The 22,572-nt window shown below is 42.2% G+C and overlaps 5 protein-coding genes across 6 annotated transcripts in view; 1 reads left to right on the forward strand and 4 right to left on the reverse strand.

Annotated features, from left to right (window-relative positions):
• Positions 1-7,075, reverse strand: part of LOC135349683 (uncharacterized) — a 32,458-nt gene extending 25,383 nt beyond the window's left edge. Inside the window, exons 1-11 of one of the 2 annotated variants that reach the window (XM_064548239.1) lie at positions 6,932-7,075; positions 6,505-6,662; positions 5,859-6,190; positions 4,820-5,018; positions 4,459-4,668; positions 3,433-4,136; positions 2,964-3,167; positions 2,422-2,724; positions 954-2,235; positions 430-511; positions 30-253 (exon numbers count right to left, since the gene is read on the reverse strand). In XM_064548239.1, coding sequence (XP_064404309.1) covers positions 184-253; positions 430-511; positions 954-2,235; positions 2,422-2,724; positions 2,964-3,167; positions 3,433-4,136; positions 4,459-4,668; positions 4,820-5,018; positions 5,859-6,190; positions 6,505-6,655 — 3,537 coding nt within the window. In that variant the 5' untranslated portion in view covers positions 6,656-6,662; positions 6,932-7,075 and the 3' untranslated portion in view covers positions 30-183. Of the gene's footprint in view, positions 1-29; positions 254-429; positions 512-953; positions 2,236-2,421; positions 2,725-2,963; positions 3,168-3,432; positions 4,137-4,458; positions 4,669-4,819; positions 5,019-5,858; positions 6,191-6,504; positions 6,663-6,931 lie in introns of those variants that run through there. The other variant, XM_064548240.1, reaches the window with a different exon arrangement.
• A 32-nt stretch (positions 7,076-7,107) lies between these two features.
• On the forward strand, positions 7,108-9,926 carry LOC135349523 (uncharacterized). The gene is made up of 5 exons (XM_064548057.1): positions 7,108-7,253; positions 7,428-8,326; positions 8,591-8,671; positions 8,986-9,139; positions 9,659-9,926. Exons 2-5 carry the CDS (start codon positions 7,443-7,445, stop codon positions 9,827-9,829), a joined length of 1,290 nt encoding a protein of 429 aa, XP_064404127.1. The 5' UTR covers positions 7,108-7,253; positions 7,428-7,442; the 3' UTR covers positions 9,830-9,926.
• A 764-nt stretch (positions 9,927-10,690) lies between these two features.
• Positions 10,691-11,804, reverse strand: LOC135349775 (transient receptor potential cation channel subfamily A member 1-like). The gene has a single exon (XM_064548387.1). The coding sequence runs from the start codon at positions 11,795-11,797 to the stop codon at positions 10,844-10,846; it is 954 nt and encodes a 317-aa protein (XP_064404457.1). The 5' UTR covers positions 11,798-11,804; the 3' UTR covers positions 10,691-10,843.
• A 266-nt stretch (positions 11,805-12,070) lies between these two features.
• On the reverse strand, positions 12,071-13,684 carry LOC135349770 (transient receptor potential cation channel subfamily A member 1-like). Its single transcript, XM_064548380.1, has one exon. The coding sequence runs from the start codon at positions 13,682-13,684 to the stop codon at positions 12,071-12,073; it is 1,614 nt and encodes a 537-aa protein (XP_064404450.1).
• A 3,816-nt stretch (positions 13,685-17,500) lies between these two features.
• LOC135349766 (transient receptor potential cation channel subfamily A member 1-like) lies at positions 17,501-22,047 on the reverse strand. The gene is made up of 2 exons (XM_064548375.1): positions 21,905-22,047; positions 17,501-21,225 (listed from the first exon to the last, which is right to left on the reverse strand). The coding sequence occupies exon 2, from the start codon at positions 21,216-21,218 to the stop codon at positions 17,664-17,666; it is 3,555 nt and encodes a 1,184-aa protein (XP_064404445.1). The 5' UTR covers positions 21,219-21,225; positions 21,905-22,047; the 3' UTR covers positions 17,501-17,663.
• Between the last annotated feature and the right edge of the window lie 525 nt (positions 22,048-22,572).

Consider the following 22,572-nt stretch of genomic DNA (forward strand, 5'->3'; position numbering starts at 1 on the left):
TAATCACCGCGGGTGAATTCCAAAACAGACAAAAGTAATAATGAACACCATAATTATGAATAATTATACCTCCAAGGGCGTATAACGCCCGCCAGTTCAAACAAACTTGTAACAAACAACAAACAAAAACAACAACAAACAACAAAAGAAACACGAATACTTATTACTATGACTATAAAACAGTTAGACGTAAGCTGACTCCATTTCTACAAACACCTTTGTCACTGGCACATAGAGAGCATAGCCCATAGGTCTGCGTGTGTGTGTGGGGGGGGAGGGCATTGCATTAATGCTTGCAACTTGCATGTTGCCAAGAGAGATTGAGTGGGTAGAACACAATCATGTCAGTGTTGTACAAGGCTAAGGTTTAAATACTAACAGCATGAATGTACATGTAAGTACATTGTATTTGTATTCTCATGCACTCACGATTTGAAATATCTCTTCCCATTCTTCTTGCAGGTGCCATCGTTGTCCCCAGAAGAGATGCTTGCCCCTGACCCACTGGGCTCTGTGCGGGATGGTTCATACATGTTTACAGGAGAGGGTAGCAGTCAGTTTGACTGTAATTACCAATAATCTGATTATCTCCTATGTTATACCATATAGCGCGAGGGGTTTTATTTTCTCTGTTTTCGTGAGTTAGCAATGCTATTCCCACGAAATTGTTCTTTACTTACGTGCAAAGAAAAACGTGGCCTGGGTATAAAGCAGTCAACCCACGAAATTTATTCAACGAAATATTTTTAAGAGGCCATTCCACAAAATTTAAGTGCCTCGATTTAACATTTAGTGCTATACGGTAGACAGTATTTAATGCTTTGGTCGGATAGACTAAGCTACATGTACATTTACAGTGTACTGTGCAGTATATTAAAGTAAAACTACATGAACTTTTACAAGCTGAAATACGATGGAGGTGCGAAAATTCATTCACTAAAATAGAAACTTACTTGATACCCGACAGTCCATTTGTATTCCTGCCAGTTCCTTTCCACATACCTCCCCTACAAACATCAGTGTTCCCTGCTCAAACTCCTCCCCCCTCTTGATCACCACCCTCGGCTTGTTTTTGGCATTCAACGCCCCACGAGGTCTACCGATGCTCATAACTTTAGTACCTTCACTCGTCTTCACGTCCGCCATTTCAAACGAGGATGATTCTTTGTACTGCTTTGCTCGACTGCCTGATGTTGTACGCTTTCGATGTGCTTTAGAAGGTTCCATATTTAGAGAAGCTAAATCAGTTTCGAGCTGAGATGTTTGCGGGTCTTCAGGCCGGAAGTGATGATCGTCTGTGTATGCTTGTGGGTGATAGTCGCTGGTAGGAGAGCCTGTTTGGTCACTAGGGGGGTAAGGGGAGCTGTAAGAGGCTGTATCGGACTGGTCGTCATGGTCGCTTGAAGGAAAATGGGGTGATTTAAGAATTAACCCTTTCCAATCTGCAAGCTGTTTCTCGATATCTTTACATCTCTTTTTCGACTGGTTTCGCTCTTCTCTATATCTGTAAATTTTGTCGTCTGTGCGACTTTGCTCCTCTTCCAGCCGGGCTACATTTTGCTGGAACTCGTTTATAATTCTCTCAGATTGCTCAGTAGCTTCACGTAAATTTTCTATGGCTTCTTGTCTTCCAACCTCAGAAACAGCTAACTGCTGTTCAAGAGCTTCTATTTGCGTGCGGGCCTGATCTCTTTCCAATTTGTACCTGTTCATTCTGCTTTGGATGCTGACAAGCATATCGGGGTTAGTAGCATCATTGAGCTTTGTCTGCATCTCACGATTTGTATCCTCGTTCATTGCTAACACACTCTCAACTTCTTCACAACGAGCTTTCAGAGTGTCGTATTCAAGCCTCAATTTCCTGTAGCTCTCAGGGTTGCTTCCTTCTCGCATTAGGGCATTCTCACGAAGCATTGATGCTCTTTCCTCTCGTAAGGGCTGAACCTCATTCTCAAGGCCTATTCGTGTCTGTTGTAAGTCATGATATCGTGCCAACAAAGTGTCGTACTCGATTGCTTTCCGAGCAATTTCAGGGTCAGCTTTCTCTGAGCTATCAAGAAGTGTCTGGAACTGACTGGTGAGGTCTCGGTTGTCTGCAGTTAGTCGTCTTATCTCCTCTTCTTGCTGAGCTGTGCGTTCTCTGAGGTGCTCAATTTCGTCTTTGAGTGGAGTTACATTCTCAAACTCCTCCTGGTAGGCACTCACTTTCTCTCGCAATGTGGCCAACTCAAGTTCCTATGAGAGAGCAAAAGCAAATTTAGTACCATATGCTCAACTTTTAATGGTCACACAAGTTTGACCATCACTACCCGTCTACACAACGAATAGTTTCTTTTGGGCTAACTAGATTTAAGTAAGAGGTAAGACCAGTCATATCATATTATTATATAATTATACATAAACACATTTTACAAGACTTACAAGTCGATTTTGTGATCCTCCTCTCCCCAGTTTCAGCACTCTTATCTCCTCATCTTTCCGGGCCAGTTCCTGCACAAATCTCTCGTTCTGCACTCGATACTCTTCTATCTCTGCTGAAATCCCCATGCTCGTATATTGCACATTGGAAATGGTGTCTGACGTTGATGAGATTTTTGTTTGGAGTTCAGCCAATGCTTCAGCATGCTCCAATTGTTGTTTCTTGGCAAAAGCAGATATGTGGATCAAGTCCTGATCAGCCATCATTCCTCCAGAACCCTGAGATGCACCCTGGCTACGCATGTACTGGAGGAAGAGCAATAAATTCTTATTTTGTGTGCATGATTACTTACTACACATATGCATTAGTAGGGTACATGCTACTGTTATGCAAATATTATAATACATGTATCATACATGTATCTAGTCAGTTTGAGCACCTATACATGTACATTTATTTTCAACAAGTATAACTAGTCGGTTAGAGTTATGCCATCTTTAAAGACCTCAGCACAGTTTGGAGGTGTTCACGAAACTACAAGTACCTTTGACTGATCATTGATGGTCTCGGCATACTCCAAGAGCTGATGCTCCAGAGCAGTGTTCCTATCCTTGAGCTCCTGGAGCTCTTTCTCCAGGTCAGCTGAACCAGTCGATGTAGTGTCCTTCTCTGTCCTCAGAGTGTCCACTTCTCGTTGGAGAATGGTGATCCGGTCTTGAGCCTCTTGTAGAGCTTGTGTGTTGTCCCCCTACATGAAGGTAGGTCAGCAATGAAGTAACACAGTGATTAGGAGTAGCTTGTGCATGGTGGTTAAGTACATTGTATTTTATGTTGGCTATACATAATTATGGCACAATGTATAGGATTTATACACACCAAGTTACTGTAATTTACGCATGTACCCTGTACAAAATGTTCTGGCCCCACGGTACAGTGTACGTGCAGTCCTCGGTCAACTGTGAGGCACCACCTGACTAAGTAAAGGACTGGCATACAGTAGCATCAACACACACCCCAATAGCCGTGTTGTCACTCATACGAGCCAGTTGAGCCTCCAGACGTTTGACCTTCCCGTCCCAACGAGCATTCACACGTTCCAGACTCTGTTTCAGTTCATCTCTCTCGGTAGTCACGCCCTCTAACAGCTGCTGGTACACATTCATATCAGATGGAAACTCCTCCCCCTTTCTCAGCTCTCCCACATTGAACTCCGAAACAGATCGTACAGGCTCTCGGTTTCCGTGGTTACCACTCCTTCGTGAGCTTGTTTTTGACGTACTTGCTTTTGACAATGGTTTAGTTTGAGGGGTTGGTGAAACACCGGGTGCTCCTATTGGTAGGGGGTCCACTACGGGAGGTCTCCCTGGTTCGAAACTCGCAGCGATGTGTGTGCTTCTTCGTGGGGGGTCCACTGTGGGGAGTCTCCCAGAGGCTGGTATGGTCTTTGGTGGTGGGGGCTCAGAACTCGCAGTGATATGTGTTGTTCTTGGCGGTGGGGGCTCAGAACTTGTAGTGATGTGTGTGCTTCGTGGGGGGTCCATTTGTGCAGTCGTCCTTGATAGGGGGTCTGCAGCTCTCACAGAGGTGGTAGTGGAATGGGGTGTGGTCCTAGGGTGGCTGGTTGTGGGTACGAAGCTGCTGGGTGTGGTAGCGGTGGTGTGTCTGACCAATCGAGCTTGAACAGTGGATTGTGGTGTGTTTGGTGCCGTTCGATAACCTGTGCAAATCAGTACATATACACACATAAATCTGCTGGGCTACATGATGACATTAATTGATGTATGAATTAGTCAATTGCTGTTTTGCATCGGTATTTGCGTTATTGCAATGAACTCAGCTGGTGACTGATGTTAATACATGTATGTATCTCATACACTTGTATTTGCATGTACATTGTTTTTGTCACGTTCAATGTTGATATGTAAACTATCCAAACAGCCCAATAAGCAACGGCAGGGACAGATAAATTTACGAGCCTTCAGCTTTGCAAAGAACGGCTTATTGATACTACTGTAACACCATATAACATGTACATGTACCGTCATAGTATCCAAAACCACTGCTGATATCAGTAAAGTGCCTCCCACCAGATCCCCCCTGGTCTCCCCCACTGTGACCAAGGTCCTGTGGCAGGCGGCTATACCCACTGTAGGTGGGGTTACTGTACGAGTAGCTCGATACTCCACTGTAGCTTGGGTTCTGTTGCATATTGCCAGTACCGTAACGAGGAACTCCCAAATCACTGTCAGCTATAATAGCAGGGAAGAATTTATAGTAAAATAGATAGCTGTGGCTATAGGAAAAATCAGTGCATCTATGCATGGTTGCGTGACTAACTAGTGCACATAAATTATAGCTTTTAATTGGTCACACTAAATGAAGCAAATCGATAGTATTTACCTGACGACTCTTTGCCTTGCTCCACATCAAACTGGAGTACGATGAGGTCATTAGAATTGTTGACAGTGAACTTTTTGACAGGATGGATGAAGCTGTCTCCGATTACCAGTTGTCCCTCGTAAGTCCCATTGGGGATCGCCACAGTTGATGAGACATAGTGACCTCCGTCAGAGTCCAACTTAAGGGAAACACTACCGGGCTGAGAAGTGATAATTATAGTGTTTACTATGGGTCCCAGTATCCTTGTCTGAATAATTATAAGCATCAATCTATGGATATCACATGTGAATTTCTCCTAGGATGAGCACATGTACAGTGTATAGGGAGACAATCACAGAGCATTGTATTAAATAGTGACAGTTACTGTTACGTGAGATTGACATAAAATAGAGCCATATCATTGGCTACCGTCTTTCTTCTAATTACAGAACCACTCCAATAGAAAAACCAACTGTAAGTTTTATTTGTTCTATTTATGAGCCATTTCCATTTCATAATTATTTTATTGTGGTGCTTAGCAGTGCTCCTGTACAGTAACATGTAATTAGTTAGCACGACTACATGTATAACCAACAATCTATAGTCAGTTAGCATGGCTTCAAGGACATAGTCTATAAGCCAGGCTCAGTTAAATGCTGCTGTTGCTGATACACATTCGATAAAATACTGACTTTGAGTGCATGCAGATATAGCTAGAACAAACTGTTACGGTCTTGAAACTTTGAGCGGCTATAATTATTAGAAGCAACCAGGTCACTGTAATGCTAATATTTCGTTCTTGTTGTTAGCTCTACCCTATTCTTAGCACCAACTGTCAATAAGAATTCTTCTGTCGTTCGAAATGTAGACTATTTCCAGATTCGAATTAATTGTTTTGGTGCTGTAATTAGAACAAGACGGCCGGTACCTATTCAAGCTCTTAGCTACTAATTGTCATAACTACACAGTTATATTTTCTACACACGGGCACTCTCAATCTCCGATTGTTTTTCCAGGGATAACATAATTATAGCATTTTCTGGTGCCATGACAACCTCACCTCGAATGAAGCTAAGAGCATTATGTCGGGATACGATATATCAGTCAGCGGCTGCCACATGAATTGCACGGTGCTAGTACCACTCGGGGGAGTAGCCACACCCCCGCCAGTCCCACCCACATTTTCCAGTGTGGAGGATGGGTCTTCAAAGGTGTTGGTAGGGGGTGTGGCACTTGGCATAGAGCGAGGCTGCTCATCTTCAAACATATTGCGTTGAGAGGAATGGGGTGTGGTATTTTGTTTGGGGTGATGCTGCACATCTTCAAAAGTGTTACGTTGAGCAGAAGGGGGTGTGACATTTGTTGGTTTGGGGCGTGGTTGCTCATTGGACACTGTAGAACCGGGAGAGTATGCATTTGTCACATTACACAGAAATCTATACAATGATGTAGAAGCTCGGACAAAGAGCTAGACCTCAAGAGCATTTATTGTGGTGTCCAAAAAACAGTGAACTTTTCTAACAAGTACATACATAAACTTGTAACTGCCTTTTATCAGGGAAGTACAGTACATATGTACATTATAGGGAATTCATAGGAACCTCCCATGTACTTTCACAATGAATTACATGTAAACTGGTCAGAAAAATAAACACTAGACCAATGAAAATTCCCCCCAATTATCACTAGCTACAAAATGCACTCACGTCTATCATAGCTCTCACAACTGGTGAGATAGTGCAGCTGTAGCCCGTCGCTACCGGCGACAGGGGTGTTGCACAGAGGGCAGTGAGTGGGATTGGCTTCACTCATACTCGATGCAAATAGACCAGGTATGGGGTTAGGGTTAGTAGCCATAGCGGGCCTGGGGGGGAATATTTATAGTGTGTGTACGTGTACAGATGGTGGATTACATGCATACTCTGACCATTACTTTTGATGGATGTCTACTGATATGCAATTCAAGCCTACGCGTACGCAGTCTAGTCATAGATCATAGATGTAAGACACGTCAGACTTCTAGACTGTACTACTGTCTATGGCTTGACTATTTAATAAGTGACTGTGACTAGACTATCAAAGTGTGTGTTGGGGTACATGTGTTGGACTACTCCTAGCTAGTGAATATCTTACACTCAGGGGTTGTAGATGATCCTTGGTGCTTGGGAAGATCTTCGTTGTTGCCTAAAAAGTGCTGTATCTGTTCAAGTTGTTCTTGCCGCTTGGCCGGCTTTATACAAAAGTGGAAAGACCCTGGGGATTTCCCAATGTCTGAAAATGAGCTATGACGTGAGTTATGATGCGCTCCTATTAGGTATCTTTTGTTCATTGTTCTGTACGTTGTACATGTAGTTGCATTTGGAAGAATTCACATTGCCATTGTCCAACAAGTGCAGCCTAGGTACGTGGCATAGACTACGTGCAATAGTTTCAGACATCTCTGCTCCAGGACAGGGTAAGTCAGTGTATTTTACATTCTAATCTAAATTATGGCTAGGCGCCAGGCAGTACTGTACTGCACCAGCATCAGGCTTTAGCATGCAGTCCGATGCAGTCTGGCTCACTGATAATAATATCTAGGGCTCTCTAGCTATGACTGCTAACAAAGTGCATTGATTTTTGTACACAGGTCAACTCTAACATCATGATAGCCAATGGTAAACCGAAAGTAAACGTCGAAGGCGGAAAGCTGGCTAAGAAATTTCCGAAAAACATTCTCTCTAAGATCAAGACCTGGCACATTTTCCTAAGTCTTGGCTTGTTCTCAGTGGTCCTCGGTTACATCAGTGTCGCCCCTCCTACTGACCTCCCCAGCTGGCCCCTTTATCGTCTTAACTCCAAAGTGTGGCAATCATTCGAAAACTGGGGAAAGCATGTGAAACCATACCATATCCGCGTCATGACTACAGCCGTTCAGCATTTGGAGTCCCGTGCTCTATACATGATCACTTATCTCAACGTACCCGATATTCTGCATAGAGTGGAAAAACCACTCTCTTGCGAAGAACTGAAAGAACTGGTCGACCAAGAATCAGGTCTGGAGCCAATTAGCCTGCCATTTCTCTGTCGGATTTTGCACGCCGCATCGCATTTTGACATCTTACAAGAGGCTCACGAACACAAGTATGACCTCACCCCTCTAAGTCAGTACCTTGTGGCCAGTCACCCAAGGAGCTTGAAACACTATGTCCTACTGTACGCTGGAGATGAGTCACTGGTTATCAGCACAGCCCTCTCACGCAGTTTGTACTCTGGATTGTCGGGCTTCAAGGAAACTTACCGTAAGGAGCTACTACCTCAATTGAAGGAAGACCCGGTATTCAGAGAGATCTATGATCGTGGCTTGGGGGACAGTTCTAGGTTGCATGCACCGGCTATAATTGCTGACTACCCTCCGTTCAGCTCATGCAAGCACATCTGCGATATCGGAGGTGGAATGGGTTCTTTCTTGCACGAGGTACTGACGTACTATGCTCACGGCATTGAAGGAACTAACTTTGATCTTCCTGATGTGATTACAAATGCAAAGTGAGCCTGATAGTTTTATACGTACATGTATGTAACCCAGCTATAATACTGGTTAAACGTAATGAGTAGTCGAAGCAAGAACTTGTACGTATGTGGTACATTGTGTTGTCTGCACAATGTTGTTTACGTACACAGTTTGTAGGGTGTATTAAATAAACAAGGTGTATAGTATATGGTTGCCTTTTCTTCATGTACATGTTTCAACCAAATAATTTATGTGTACAATGTATCCTCGTTTTCACCTCTGCCTGTTTGTGCTCATAGGGGCTTCTTAAAAGGCAAGGCAGATGGTGCTAAAATCAATCTGATTGCTGGCAACTTCACAAAACAGCTCCCCAAAACAAGGTGAGGTTGTACGTGTGTACGTGCGTAGCTAAATTTTGTTTCGCTATAAGATTATTCATAGAGACTACCACGTATATACACACAAACATGTTTAACACCATTACAATAGTAGATGGTTTGGAAGGTTTGGAAGAAAAGCTTCTGGGTCCAGGTTACTCAATCTTAGCTTTGTCGTCCCTACACGTATTGTCATTCTGTTTCAGTCTTACATTTGTATTCTGCCTGTCGTGAGGACATTACGATATGTTCTATGTCGAAACTACTCGTATTCTGTTTGCTATCTAGTCTATAATTCAAGTTATTCCACCCCGTAGTTGTGATTGCTTCATCTTGAAGGACATACTACAAAACTGGTCTGATGAAGATGCTGCTCTCATTCTGAGCAATCTGTATGGAGTGGTGAACAAGGGCAATCGAGTGCTTGTCATTGAGACTATCCTACACACTGGCAGCTTCTCTGAGGAAAGGGTGAGCGGATCGACTTTAAGCTTTCATTTGTTGATTATATATACTTGAAGTATATACTTGAAGAGTGTTTCAAAGACCTACTTGTGACTAAAAGACTACGTTGTGTATCTTTCTGTATGATCAGTCAGAGTCTATAGTCAGAACCTTCTCCCTAAGACCCTCTTAACTGAAAGACAATAATAGTGCACAGGCTATTGTCGTTAAACTCTTACATGACTGTTGGATAATGCATTCTTTTACCCCTTAATTTTACCCCGTGACCACTCAACCCTTGCCCACACTTGTCATGTATATCAATAAAACCTTAACCTTATGTTTAAAGTTGAACTCTTTGTCCTAGCTGTACCAATGTTCCCCCAGAAACACACTTACCATACTATTATATATTATAGGCAGCTTACACCATACAATTAATGTTTTGCTGATTTGTATACATACTTTGTTCATTGTTGATGTACATATGTAATTATATTATGTGCGTGTGTATGTGCATGCAATAATTTTTGTTTTCCCCTTCAGCTGAAGTCTCTAATGGACCTAACAATGATGGCATTCAACCCCTCCCACTCACGTCTAAGAACTGAGGAAGAAATTTACTTTCTTCTAGAACAGAGTGGATTTGTGGAGGCTCAGACTTACCCCACTAGAGCTGGCTATTCCATAGTAGAAGCATTTCCAACAAAATCGTAGCTTTTAGGGACTTTAAATCAATTTTTTTGACAATCACTATAATATATAGATTAATTGTGGCCTGCTTAATAATTATTAATGCAATGATTTTTTTTGACATCGTTATTGGTGTGATGAAGGTGATGACTGCATGTATGCATTATAATTATGCGTTAGAACTTAATATACAGTGGAACCTCCGTTAACAACCACCTCCGATTATCTCCCTGGCATTTGTTAAAAGAGTGTGGCCATTATTTTATAGTTCGTTGCTACTCGTGGATGATATGGGGTATAGTTTATGTTGTGTTTTGAGGAATACCGTATAGCGCGAAATTTTCGAGGCACTTATATTTCGTGGATTGGCCTCTAAAAGCCATTTCGTTGCACAATGTTCGCAGAATGGCTGCTTACCGGAAGCCACGCCTTTAAATCTTTGCATGATAGCAGGTAATTCTAATTAAAGAACAATTTTCGTGGACTTAATTAATTTTCGTGTAGAATTCTAACCCACGAAATTCGCGAAAATTAAGCCCTTCGAAAATTTCGCGCTGTACGGTAATAGGCCATTTGTAGGCTGCATGTTAACTTGAGCATAAAAGAATAGAATAGCTAGACTCGACCCCAGGCCGATCCGTCTCCAATTGAACGCTAGGTCAACTTCGTTCTATTAAAGAAAAATCGGCCTGGGACCGAGGCTAGACTCGACCTAGCCTCGATCCCAGGCCGCTCTTCCTTATTGAGGCCTTGTGAAGGAGGCTAGACTCGACCATAATTATAATATAATCTACCAACCGCTATATATTTATCAATCAACCAACTCTACGTTATACCGCCCATTTTTTCACGAATGACAGGATCATAAGTTCATAACTCTATAATTCCAAAACAACAACAACATAGTTATTATAAATATAAACATAGTATTTAAAACATAGTATTATAAAACTAATACAATAAAATAGTGCTGTTCATTGTCAATGTTCAAATACAATTAGGTATACAATTATAATTATAATTTTATTACTATCACGATCAGTCCAATTTCGGAGGATGCTGAGCTGATAAGATTTGGTTCACCATATTGAGTAACTTTTCTTGTGTTTCCGCCATTCGCTCTTGAGTAACCACAAGCTCGTCAATCTGTGCGTTGATACCGACCAGTTCTTGCTCAACACTGTGAGAGTTGTCAGTCGGGAGGGAGGCTTCCATATCAATATGATCGAGGCCTTTTAAAGTCCTCCAAAAGTGCCTCCATATTTGCCGTATCCACAGTACATTTTTGTTAGGATGGATTGTGTGTTTTCTGGACTCATTGTTTAGTTTCCAAAATGCACGTTTTCGAAGGAAATTGCTATCAATCTGTTTGTAAAATCCTATCTCAATGGCTCGTTTCTCAGCAATTGCATTCAGTCTTATCTCTTCAATATGGCCCAAGGACAAACCAATCAGAAGATTTTGGAAAACAATGGCCATGATAATAGTCATAGTGATCACAAATATGAATGTAAGTTCGGTGTAATAGAGTTCTTCATCATTCTGGGACCTAACAAAAAAAATGTAGCTGAAGTCTCCGAACATTAAACCAAAGACTTTGAACAGGCTGTATCCAAAGTTGGAGTGCTCTTGAGTGTTCCCAGCAAGTATATGCAGTGACAAACCAAATGCAATAATAAAGAATAAGCAAATAACAAGCACTTGCAGTACATTTCTTGTGATAGCCATAAACATGGTGATGTACACTCCAAACAAATCGAACAGCTGGATTGTGAGAAACAAACTGAACCAAGCAAAAAAGAATGCTATCGCACCTGCTTGCCAGACTACCAAATTGGTTGACGTCCAGGGAATAGTGAATATCAGTGTCATAAGTATCGATAGTCCATCAATAAGCACAAATGAATTTCGAGTGATGTTGAGTGATTCTGCTACTCGAAGACGAATAACAGCCACCAGCCAATCGAAAAACTGGACGAAAGCAAATATCATTGCAAGGAAACGAGCAGCTGTTGCAGTTGTACTAAACTCTACTGTTCCCGTACAGTTAATTCCATCTGTGCAGTTTACTGTGCTATTCCATTGCTTCGATGCTTCTGATTTCTGTTGGGGTAGGAGCGGAAAAAGTAAAAACCAGTAAGAAGATAATTTGAAGGGATATCAAAGAGGTTTTGGCAAGTTGCACCCATCGGCCATACCTCTCCCACTTGACCTTCAAGTATGATTCTGTGACTGGGTGAGTGAGCAGAGGAACGCGATTGTGCCTCACCATGTTTTGGAGAACCTCAAGATTATTGCTGACCGGCTCTTCATCGGATGTTTTTTCAGAAATCGAGGGAAGGAAGATTTTCTTCTCGTTTCTTTGTACTTGACCGCAGATGCTCCATCCTCATATTGTGAAAGCTCATCAGATTGTCCCGATTGTTGAAGGACAATGTGACTTGAATCTTGTCTGTCTAGACGGATATATTTGAAATCATACGTTTCCCAATATAAGAGATCCTCGTGCTGAAGGTCTGCTTTTGTGTGTGAGCGATCGAGCACAGTCTTGGCAACTTCAGGCATAAATTGAATGAGGGAGATCATTGGATGGTCTTTGTGGGGATAATGTACATCCAGGCACTCTTGCCATCTCTTGTGCTTGATTGCAGTCATTGCACAGTTAACCAGGCGCTTGTTAATGACGACATCAAAAAAGGTCTGGTGCTTGTTGTTCATGATGACAGGCACTCCAATATCAAGCAGGAGAATGATCACTTCAGGGCAGCCACCTTCCGCTCCAAGGTGAAGAGCATTTTCCTCGGCATCATTGATCCATGTTAGTTGGAATGGATGAGCTTCGTAAAGGACTCGAGCTACCTCAGCCTTGCCCTTGTAGCAAGCATACATGAATGGGGTGTTTCCCCAAAAGCACTTGTGTACCATTGCACCATTCAAAAGGAGGATTTCCAAAGCTCGTACATGGCCACCCCCTGCCGCAAGATGTAAGGGAGTGTCGCCAAATTTGTTAGTTTGGTTGAGAAGCTTTTGGCATTCTGGGATGTCGAGAAGAATTGATAGTGCTTTTCGATCACCACTACCAGCAGCTAAGTGGAGATAGTTGTTTCCATCTACATCTTTGACGTCTTTGAGTTGTTGGGCAGCAGATGTGACCATCATGGCAACAAGGTTGTTTTGGCAGAGGTTGAGAGCATTGTGTAAAGGGGAGCTTCCATTCTTGTCACAGTCTGTGACCAGCTCTGAAGAATTCGGCATTTCTAGCAAGCGGCTTAAAATGAACTTTCGTTTGTACTTCATGGCATAGTGGATTGGATTGAGACCATTTTTGTCTTTGATAAAAATGTTGGATCCTTTCTCCATGAGAAGTTTTACACCACCAGAACTGCCAGCTTTGATTGCTGCAACTAGGGGGGTTCTTCCATCGTCGTCAATTGGGTCTACCTCCGCTCCATTGTTGACAAGAAATCGGATAATTTCAACACTGTTGATTGCATGTGCACATCGGTGAAGGGAAGTCTGCCCGTACAAATCTCGACAATGTACTATCTCTTTGCCGCAATGTTCTATCATCAATTTCATCATGCTGAGCTTGCCTTGAGCACTGGCCAAAAGGAACGGAGGGAGCTGTTTGCCTTTGCTTTCATCTGGGCGTGATTTGTGCTGGAGTAGAACTTCAACGACTTGAATGTGCCCACCGTCAACAGCAGCATGCAAGGGTGTGCTGTTTTCTTCGTCGAGAAATCGTAAAATTTGCTCTGGTGTATAGCCATGCTCCAGGCCTTTGTTGATATGGGAGCCAGAACGAGCAGCTAGATGAATTGGTGTGAGGTCATCTTGGTCAGCAGCACTAAGACGGAATGCAGAAAAATTTTCCGTCATGACACTACTGTTGTGTAGTATTTCACAGGCTTCAAGATTGTCTTTCTCAGCAGCTAGATGAAGGGGTATACGTTGTCGATAGCCTTTGATTAAGATGTCTACTGGGTTGTTAAGGAAAGCTTCAGTAGCTCTGAATGTTTTTTTCGAACTATGATATGCAAGGGAGCATCGGAAACCTTGTTAAGGATTGTGTCACTAGCTCCTGCACCTAGAAGCAATTGAGCACCATCAATGTGACCTTTGTCACAGGCTATATGAAGTGGTGTGTTTCCATCTTTGTTGACAGCATTGAGGTTAATTCCACTGTCAATGAGGTACTGCATGACAGCCATCTGGTTGTTAGTTGCAGCGTGGTGAAGAAGTGTGGCTCCATTACTGTCCCTGTCCCCTAAAGAAGTTCCAGAAATTTCGATGAAGTCTCTCAAGTCTTCAAGATCACCCCTGGAAGCAAGCTGTATGGTGGAGGGGAGGCCACTTTGAGGGGAGAGTCGAATGGACACTTGTTTTCCATTGCTGTGACGTTTTCTTTTTCGTTTGTTTCCTTGGCCGGCTAGCCAAAGCTGGAGACTTGACTTGCCCCAGAAGTTAATCGTGGTAAATCGTTAATTCTTCAGCAGCAATCGATTCTGTCATTGTCGACCTATTATAGGGATACCGAGAAAAGTCGTATAAAAATTATAGTTAGGTGCATACAAACTGCATATACTTTCACAGTTTTAGATCAGAATTCGGGTAAACGATTGACCTAAAATATTTATTGTTGAGCAGAGTAAGTCGGAAATGCATGCATGGTGACTTGATTTTGGCTCCGTTAGCATGATCTGATCTCAGCTCAGCTACATACATAATGACAATTAATGGGCAACTGAGGTGATTACAGTGATATGGTAGTAATTTGTGAGTAAGTGTGACCTCATAATTATAAAAACATCAATACAAACCTGGGCTATACATACATGAGTGTTCTGGAGGCAACATTTACGGCCATGCAGCTACAGAGCTAGCCTCGATTCCAGCCACGAAGAAAAAGGCGGCCTGGTATACCTTGTATGCGCATGCGCATACATTACTCCCAAAAGGAGATAATCCGTGTATTTTGTGGATACTGTCAGTAAAATAAACCGTATACTATTTGTATTCTGAAGTTACAGTCCGTTACATAGAACTTATTTAGAAGTATTGTGCAAAGATGACTGAGTTCTTACGCCCTTTATTGCATCAATGTATCAAGCCAAGTCTCTACTTAACAACACCCTACACTGTATAAGGCTACAGATGTTATAGGAAAGGCATGATGTGTTCCTGTGGGTCCCCTGATGAGGCTGTGGTAATATGGAGGCAAGTCTTCTGCTACCAAATCTTGCCTTTATATGTTTGACAAGAAGTCAAACTAATGATCACTCCTGAAAGCTTTTAACTCGACACTCAGGAAGTTATTCACTCAAGATCTACTGATGTATTAAAGAGTCCACCACTCTTCCTGTTAGAAAGGCATCTTTATAAACAGAGCTAGAAGAAGCAACACTGCTGTAGCATAATTATTCTACTTTGATTAGTGTCTCTGAAAGCTGCCATTGTGGTCACATTATCATACGTATTCTTCCTTTTTGTAACTTTGTCCGTTTATTACGATGAAATTGCTGTCAATTATTTCGCGCATGCACATACAAGGTATACCAGGCCGCATTTCTCTTCGCGGCTGGAATCGAGGCTACTACAGAGCTAGCTATATAAATAGCTGCATGGCAAAGCATTCCCAACTTATCAATTATCGTATAGCTGAGGGTATAAACTTTCGCGGAATAACTGTTAGAAAGGTTTTCGCGGATTTAATGTTCGCAGAATATAGCAGCCTTTCTGCAGCCTGCATGCATGCAATATTAAACTCGTGGGTATAAATGTTCACAGTAGATGCTTAATCAGCGAAAACCACTAACATTCATTTAAACCACCCTCCCGCTATACGGTATCTCAGTATAATAATGCTTGCATGCATGCATATGTAACTATAGTATCTGTATACACAAAAGGATACACTATCATCAACATGCATCACTATAGGAACAATGATAAAAGTATTCATAAATACACCGTAACAGATGTGTCTTAAATGTATCCCATGACAATGTCACATGAGCAATGATCAAAGGAAAACATTCAAGTTACACGCATGTAGTATTAACATGAGTTTGAGTTGTCATACGCATTGTATTTTTCTTTTTATCAGTTCCCCTATCACCTTACGTAAGTAACAGCAATGGGAGCTAAGGGGTCGGTCAATCTATTACAGTAGACTCTCGCCATTCTGGCTCTCTGAAGTACGACCACCTCGATATACCGGCCATTTGATTTGGTACGGATTACTAGCTAGATTTTTACTGCGCCTTGAAATACGGCCACTCGCTATTCTGTACAACGGTCAGTACTGGCTGTCTCAAACTAGGTTTTTATACGTTTTGGATATAACGTTTTAGGTGTGATAGAGAGTATAATGATTCGTTCATTCGAGGTAGGGTCGTCTTTAAGCCGTGGCCATTTTCTTCTGAAATGCGGCCAACTCGCTATTCCGGCCAAGTTGCACTGTCCCAAGGGTGGCCGGAGTCTACTACATGTATTCCCATAGTCATGCACATCTCATTGACGTTACACAAGTAGTGATGCCATTCCAAAATAAATAGCCACCCACTTGACGTACTAGCTATGTTGACTGGTTGTATACATACGCCCTCGACATTGGTAGGGTGGCTTAGGTAGGTTTTATAAGCCAGGCAACCAGTCAACAACTGATTTATTTACTGCAAAAATAGCAAAACAGTAATTTGAACATAATTATGGAGACAACAAGTCAAGCTTCTGCTTCAGGTATGAGAGCTAGCTACTTCAAGTTCAAGCAGCTTGGTTTTCTGCTGGAAGCCATAAACTTTGACCAGACCCACCCACCAATATCAGCAGCTGCATGCTGTTTTGCACTGCACAAGTCTATCAATGGATGTCAACAACACTATACATGTATTGCTATTTTGCTATAAATATATACATGAAGGTGTGTAGAAAAAAACAACAAGATGATACTACAGTTTATTTACTATTATGATATACCAGTATTACTATTTCCAGTTTGCCTAATAATTTGGGTGCCATGCATGGTGAGACTAATCAGTAACTGATTATGCCAGCATTATCATACCAACCACTAGTATAGTACATGGGGAGGAACAGTTACATATAGCTACACAAGTCACTTAGATCATGCATAATTATTATGGGAAAAAGAAAGTCATGATCACAATAAAAATATATTGTCTGCATGGGTATACTGGTCAGTGTGTAACCTCTATATATTATTATATCAGATGCTACCATGCAAAACTGAGAGGTTAGCAAACAGCCACAAGTCACAGCAGCCCCACCTCCCCGTTTGTATATACCTCTAACTCTGATTATGATACACACATGCAAGTACAGTCAGTCTACTGCACTTTTGTAAGACGATATCGTAACTCTAGTCTCAACTGATCACTTTTAACATCTACCTGACCGTTTTAGCAGCTTCACAATGAGGGTTAGAACACGGCTTGTGATGTATGTTTGTACCTGTCGCTTATATACTGATAGCTGGATACAGATGCAGTGGATGCAGATGCAGTGGCTGGATGGAATTATTATCTGGATGGAATTATTATCAGGTTAAGAATTAACGTACCTCAGGCTTCAAGTTCCTTACAGTGCAGTATAGAGAGATACATATAGCTAGACACATTACAGAGAGCTAGAGCAGCTAATAAGAGCGGGGCGGCCCCACCCATTAAAATGTCATTAGTTTTACATTATGATGATGTCACAAATAAACTATGCGCATGGCAACTGGAAATTTGCAAAAATAATTACTGCAAACAAAAGTAATCATAATAATTATGAAGAACAAAGATCTGGACAGTTCCTTTTCTTTTCTATATATAGACATATCTAAAATTATTTATTACCGGCTAGAGTTTGATTTGTCTTCATGATCATTCGACTCCACTTTTGAATTCTGCTGTGACGATAAGATTTGAGCTAACATTTCGAGTACCTTCCCTTGTGCGAGGGCCAGCTCATCGATTCTCTGATTGATGCTATTGACTTGGTTCTCAATGCTGTGATCACTGTTCGACAGAGAATCCAGGTCCTTATTAATAGCTTCTTCCTTGTTTGGATCTTCCCCTTTGATAGATTTCCACACAAACTTCCAGAGAAAACGCAAAATGTTGACTTTCTTGTTTGGAAAAGTAGTGTGTCTCCCTACATCGAGCCTCCAGAACAGTTTTGCTGGAAAAATCGTATCAATTCGTTTGTAAAATCCGATTTCAATTGCTCTTGTTTCAGCGATAGCATTTCTCTTGATCAGATCGATATCTCCCACGGCCAAACCAATGAGTAGGTTCTGCACAACAATTGCCATGATGATAGCAATAATGATCACAAACATAAAGGTTAGAGTGCTAAAAAAGAGTTGGCCTGATACATCCTTGTCAATAAAGGAGATATAGTCAATTTCGCCGAGGAGGTGAGCAAAGTTTGTGAAGAGTGAGTATCCCAGCGTTGAAAACTCCTGAGTGTTGCCAGCAAGGATGTACAAAGACATGGCAAAGGCAATAATGAACAAAAAGCAGACGAGGAGCACTTGGAAAGCTGTCCTCGTTATAGCCAGAAACATGGTGACGTAAACTCCAAACAAATCAAAGAGTTGGATGGTTAGAACCAGACTGAACCACGTAAAGAAAGAAGCCAATGCACCAGCTTCCCAGATCACCTCGTTGAGCGATGTCCAAGGAATAACGAATATGTATGTGAAGATCACAGACAAAATGTCAACAATAACAAAGGTGTTCCTGGAAATGTTGAGCGATTCAGCTAGTCCAAGTCGAAACACAGTGACAAGCCAATGAATGAAATCGATGGTTGTAAAGCCAATGGTTATGAATCGAGCAACGTTCGCTGCTGGGCTGAATTCAACAGCAGTCGAGTTTAAGCCTGTAGAATTACTCATGCCATTGTCACTGCTCTGAGTGCTCCCTCTCATTTCCACTGGGCTAGGAGCTAAAAAGGTGAAAGCAATCAGAAAAGCAATGTGGAGCACTATTGCCAACATTTTGAGGATTTGTACCCATCGCCCATACTTTCGCCACTTCGATTTCAAGTAGCTCTCAGTGACTGGGTGAGTTAGAAGAGGCACTCGATTGAATCTAACCATTGTTTGAAGAACCTGGAGGTGCCCATTGCTTAACGTCTGCCTGTACGAAGGACTGAATCTGGCTTGCCGTTTACTACCCTTGTACTGGATCGACGGGGCTTCCATATGGTCATAGTTCTCAGATCGTAAAAGCTTTGCTTTTTCATCATCGTCTAGATCATCAGGGCATTCAGAGCTCCTGTCAGACTTGAGTCGGATATACTTGAAGTTGTATGATTCCCAATAACCTCTCACTTCTCGTGGAACGTCGGCTTTTGTGTGAGACTGGTCGAGCACAAGTTTTGCAACTTCTGGCATGGATTGCACCAAAGAGATCATGGGATGCTCCTTCTGTGGCCCCACTGCGTCCAAGCACTCCTGCCATCGCTCATGATGGATGGCCGCCATCGCACATTTAGTAAAGTGGCTGTCAAGAATGACATCAAAGAATGTTTCACCACAGTCATTAAGTGTAACAGGCACGCCTATGTTCAGCAGCAATGTGATCACATGTGGGCATCCACTCTGGGCTCCAAGGTGAAGAGCATTGTTTCCAAGGTCATCTGTCCAAGTCAGCTGGAAGGGGTGAGCTTCGTAAGTGACCCTAGCAACTTCTGCATGCCCCTTGTAGCAAGCATACATGAAAGGTGTACTGCCACTAAAGCACTTGTGCACCATCGCACCACTAGAAAGAAGAATTTCAACGGCACGCATATGACCACCACCTGCTGCAAGATGTAGGGGAGTCCCTCCATATTTGTTAGTTTGATTGAGAAGCTTTTGGCACTCCGACATATCAAGAAGAATCGATAGGGCTTTCCAATCACCACTTTCTGCAGCTAGATGGAGATAGTTGCTTCCGTTAACATCTTTGATATTTTTGAGTTGTTGGGCAGCAAATGTGACCATCATGGCAACTAGGTTGTTTTGGCAGAGGTTGAGAGCAATGTGTAAGGGGGAGCTTCCTTTCTTGTCGCAATCGGTGACTAGCTCAGAAGCACGTGGAATTTCTAGCAGAGCTCGGAGAATGAACTTCCTCTTGTGTTTCACAGTGTAGTGCAGAGGGTTCAAGCCATGTTTGTCTTTCATGAAGATGCTGGCACCAGCTACAAGAAGGATTTTAACACCACAAGAGCTCCCAGCCTTGATTGCAGCAAGCAATGGTGTCCTTCCTTCATCGTCTACTGGATCAATTTCAGCTCCGTTCTCGAGAAGAAAGCGAATAATCTCAGGGCTGTTGATGCAATGCACACAGCGATGAAGGGCAGTCTGCCCATACTGATCACGACAGTGTACGAGCTCTTTTCCACAATGCTGAACCATCAACTTCATCATATCGAGTTTTCCTTGTGTACACGCTAGAAGGAAAGGTGGAAGTTGTTTACCATTGTATTCTTTTGGACATGCTTTATACTCCAGCAGAACTTCGACAACGTACAAGTGTCCTCCATCTACGGCAGCGTGCAATGGTGTACTGTTCTCTTCGTCGAGGAAGCTAAGCACTTTCTCTGGTGAGTATCCATGTTCCATACAGCGAGAAATCAAATAGCGGAGCACTCTGTGGGAGCCGACACGAGCAGCAAGGTGAAGTGGTGTCAAGTCATCGTCATCGGCAGCACATAAACGAAAGCCATAAATTTTTTTGAAGTGTTCATTTGCAAGTATGACATCATTTAAAGCTCGACAGACATCCAAGTTGTCTTTTTCTGATGCAATGTGAAGAGGTGTGCGGTTTCGATAGCCCTTGATAACAATGTCCACTGGATACTCGAGGTATGCTGTTAGCAATTCTGCATTGTTTTTCCGCATAATCAAATGAAGGGGAGCATCGGAAGCCTTGTTAAGAATTGTATCGCTAGCTCCAGCTCCAAGCAGACTTTGAGCAGCATCAATGTGACCTTTGTCACAGGCTATATGAAGTGCTGTGTTTCCATCTTTGTCAACAGCATTGAGGTCAATTCCACTGTCAATGAGGTACTGCATGACAGCCATATGGTTATTAGTTGTGGCATGGTGAAGAAGGGTGGCTCCATTCTCATCCTTATCTTTGATAGTAGTTCCAAGACCTTCTATGTACTTTTTGAGATCGTCTAGGTGACCATCTGCAGCCAGCTGGTGGGGTGAGGGCATGCCGTCAGAAATTGTATTGCTGAACATTTCAATGCTTATTTCTCGGTTTTTAGATTGTTTTCTCCTTCGCCTTTTATCAATAATGGTGATGTGACCATGGTTTGATTCTCTGGCAGGCTCTTGAGGAATGTCCTGTTGGCTTGGACTGACCACCACAATAGCACGGGAGACCTTTTTAAAAGCCTGAGCCATAACGTATCTATGAAAAAAGGCAATTTAAATTTTACAACTCAGCAAAATTTGATACTGCTGGCTAAAGGTGATTATCTATGAAAGTATCAATATTCACAGTGAGCCACCCACCAGTCAATAAATGTTACAGGTTTAATAGCAGTCCGATTAATGAATAAGTAGAGCTACTTATACACATCAGCAGAACTATTAATTAACTGCGAACACTGACACAGACCGGCGGTAGCATACAACTAGCTTTTAGTTTTTATCACTTGGTAACAGTACTAAATATTCAAGTGCCCATGCATGACAAATTTAAATATAGGGAAATTAGCAAGCCAATTTGACTAAGCTTCTGTAACCATAACCATAACTAATCTCTGCCAATTTTATAGGCTCAGTGGCGTAGGAAGGGAGGGAGTCCCCCCCAGGCTATTAACTTATCAAGCTGCTATGCATGTAGATATTAAACCGTACTTCAGTTTTTCCATTAAAAAACCTGGAGTCCCCCCATTGAGAAATTGCTTCCTATGCCACTGAGGCTTATATACAAGTGTCAAGAATATTATCTCATCTGATATACATGTCTTGCTCATAGAATGATTATAATTGAAATGAATTAATCCGTACATACATGCATGGAACGGATTGCACAAAAGGTCATCCTATCTTCTAGGTACTTCCCACATGATCAGAGAGCTCACCTTCTCTTCAGATGACTTATGAGGATTTGAATTCTTTAGCAAGCTGGTGGGACTTGTTGTAAATGCATAGGACTTAGCTTTGTGTGGAGTTGCAGCCCCACCCCCAAAAATTGTCCAAATGCAGATGATCTCGAAGTGAAGCCGCGTTCATGTCATGCATATAAACTGGGCTCTTCTATGGGCCCCACCCATTAAATGTCATCAGTTTTACCATAGATGAAGGAAGAGAAAGGGATTGGAAACGCTCGTCATTTGACGTCACGTTTTACTATGTTTTGTATGTTGTGTGGGCAAAACCCTTTGAAGTCTAGCCGCGTTACGCCTAGGCTGCTGAAGAACACTGGCTATTTTTATCTGTATCACAAAAATAAAGCTAGATAATTGCGACTGGAGATGTGCTTTATAAAAAAAAGACGAAGTCCTGTGACTGTACTGCATGTACTCTCTTGGAAACTAAAAATATGTGTGCTGTGGGATATTAAAGGTCAGTTTTCTTTAGATTTTACCTAATAATCCCTCCATAATGCTATTGAAAGCTATATTGCCTAGCTTCTTTCATGAACTACAATCTATGTTCACTACTTTAATGTATGGTCCTTCTCCTTTCTTGTTTACTTTAGGGAAACTCCAGTTTTTCACTATACTGTAAAGGCAGTTATGCTATCACC

Source organism: Halichondria panicea, chromosome 16, assembly GCF_963675165.1.
Source record: "Halichondria panicea chromosome 16, odHalPani1.1, whole genome shotgun sequence".
Lineage (NCBI taxonomy): Eukaryota > Metazoa > Porifera > Demospongiae > Suberitida > Halichondriidae > Halichondria > Halichondria panicea.

Bases quoted from the DNA above. Each gene is read 5' to 3' on its own strand.
- LOC135349775 (XM_064548387.1), bottom strand. From the start codon at position 11,797: ATGATATTTGCTTTCGTCCAGTTTTTCGATTGGCTGGTGGCTGTTATT.
- LOC135349523 (XM_064548057.1), top strand. From the start codon at position 7,443: ATGATAGCCAATGGTAAACCGAAAGTAAACGTCGAAGGCGGAAAGCTG. The intron at 8,672-8,985 runs GTGAGGTTGTAC...TCCACCCCGTAG, and splicing joins AAACAGCTCCCCAAAACAAG to TTGTGATTGCTTCATCTTGA. The intron at 9,140-9,658 runs GTGAGCGGATCG...TTTCCCCTTCAG, and splicing joins GCAGCTTCTCTGAGGAAAGG to CTGAAGTCTCTAATGGACCT.
- LOC135349770 (XM_064548380.1), bottom strand. From the start codon at position 13,684: ATGACGGAAAATTTTTCTGCATTCCGTCTTAGTGCTGCTGACCAAGAT.
- LOC135349766 (XM_064548375.1), bottom strand. From the start codon at position 21,218: ATGGCTCAGGCTTTTAAAAAGGTCTCCCGTGCTATTGTGGTGGTCAGT.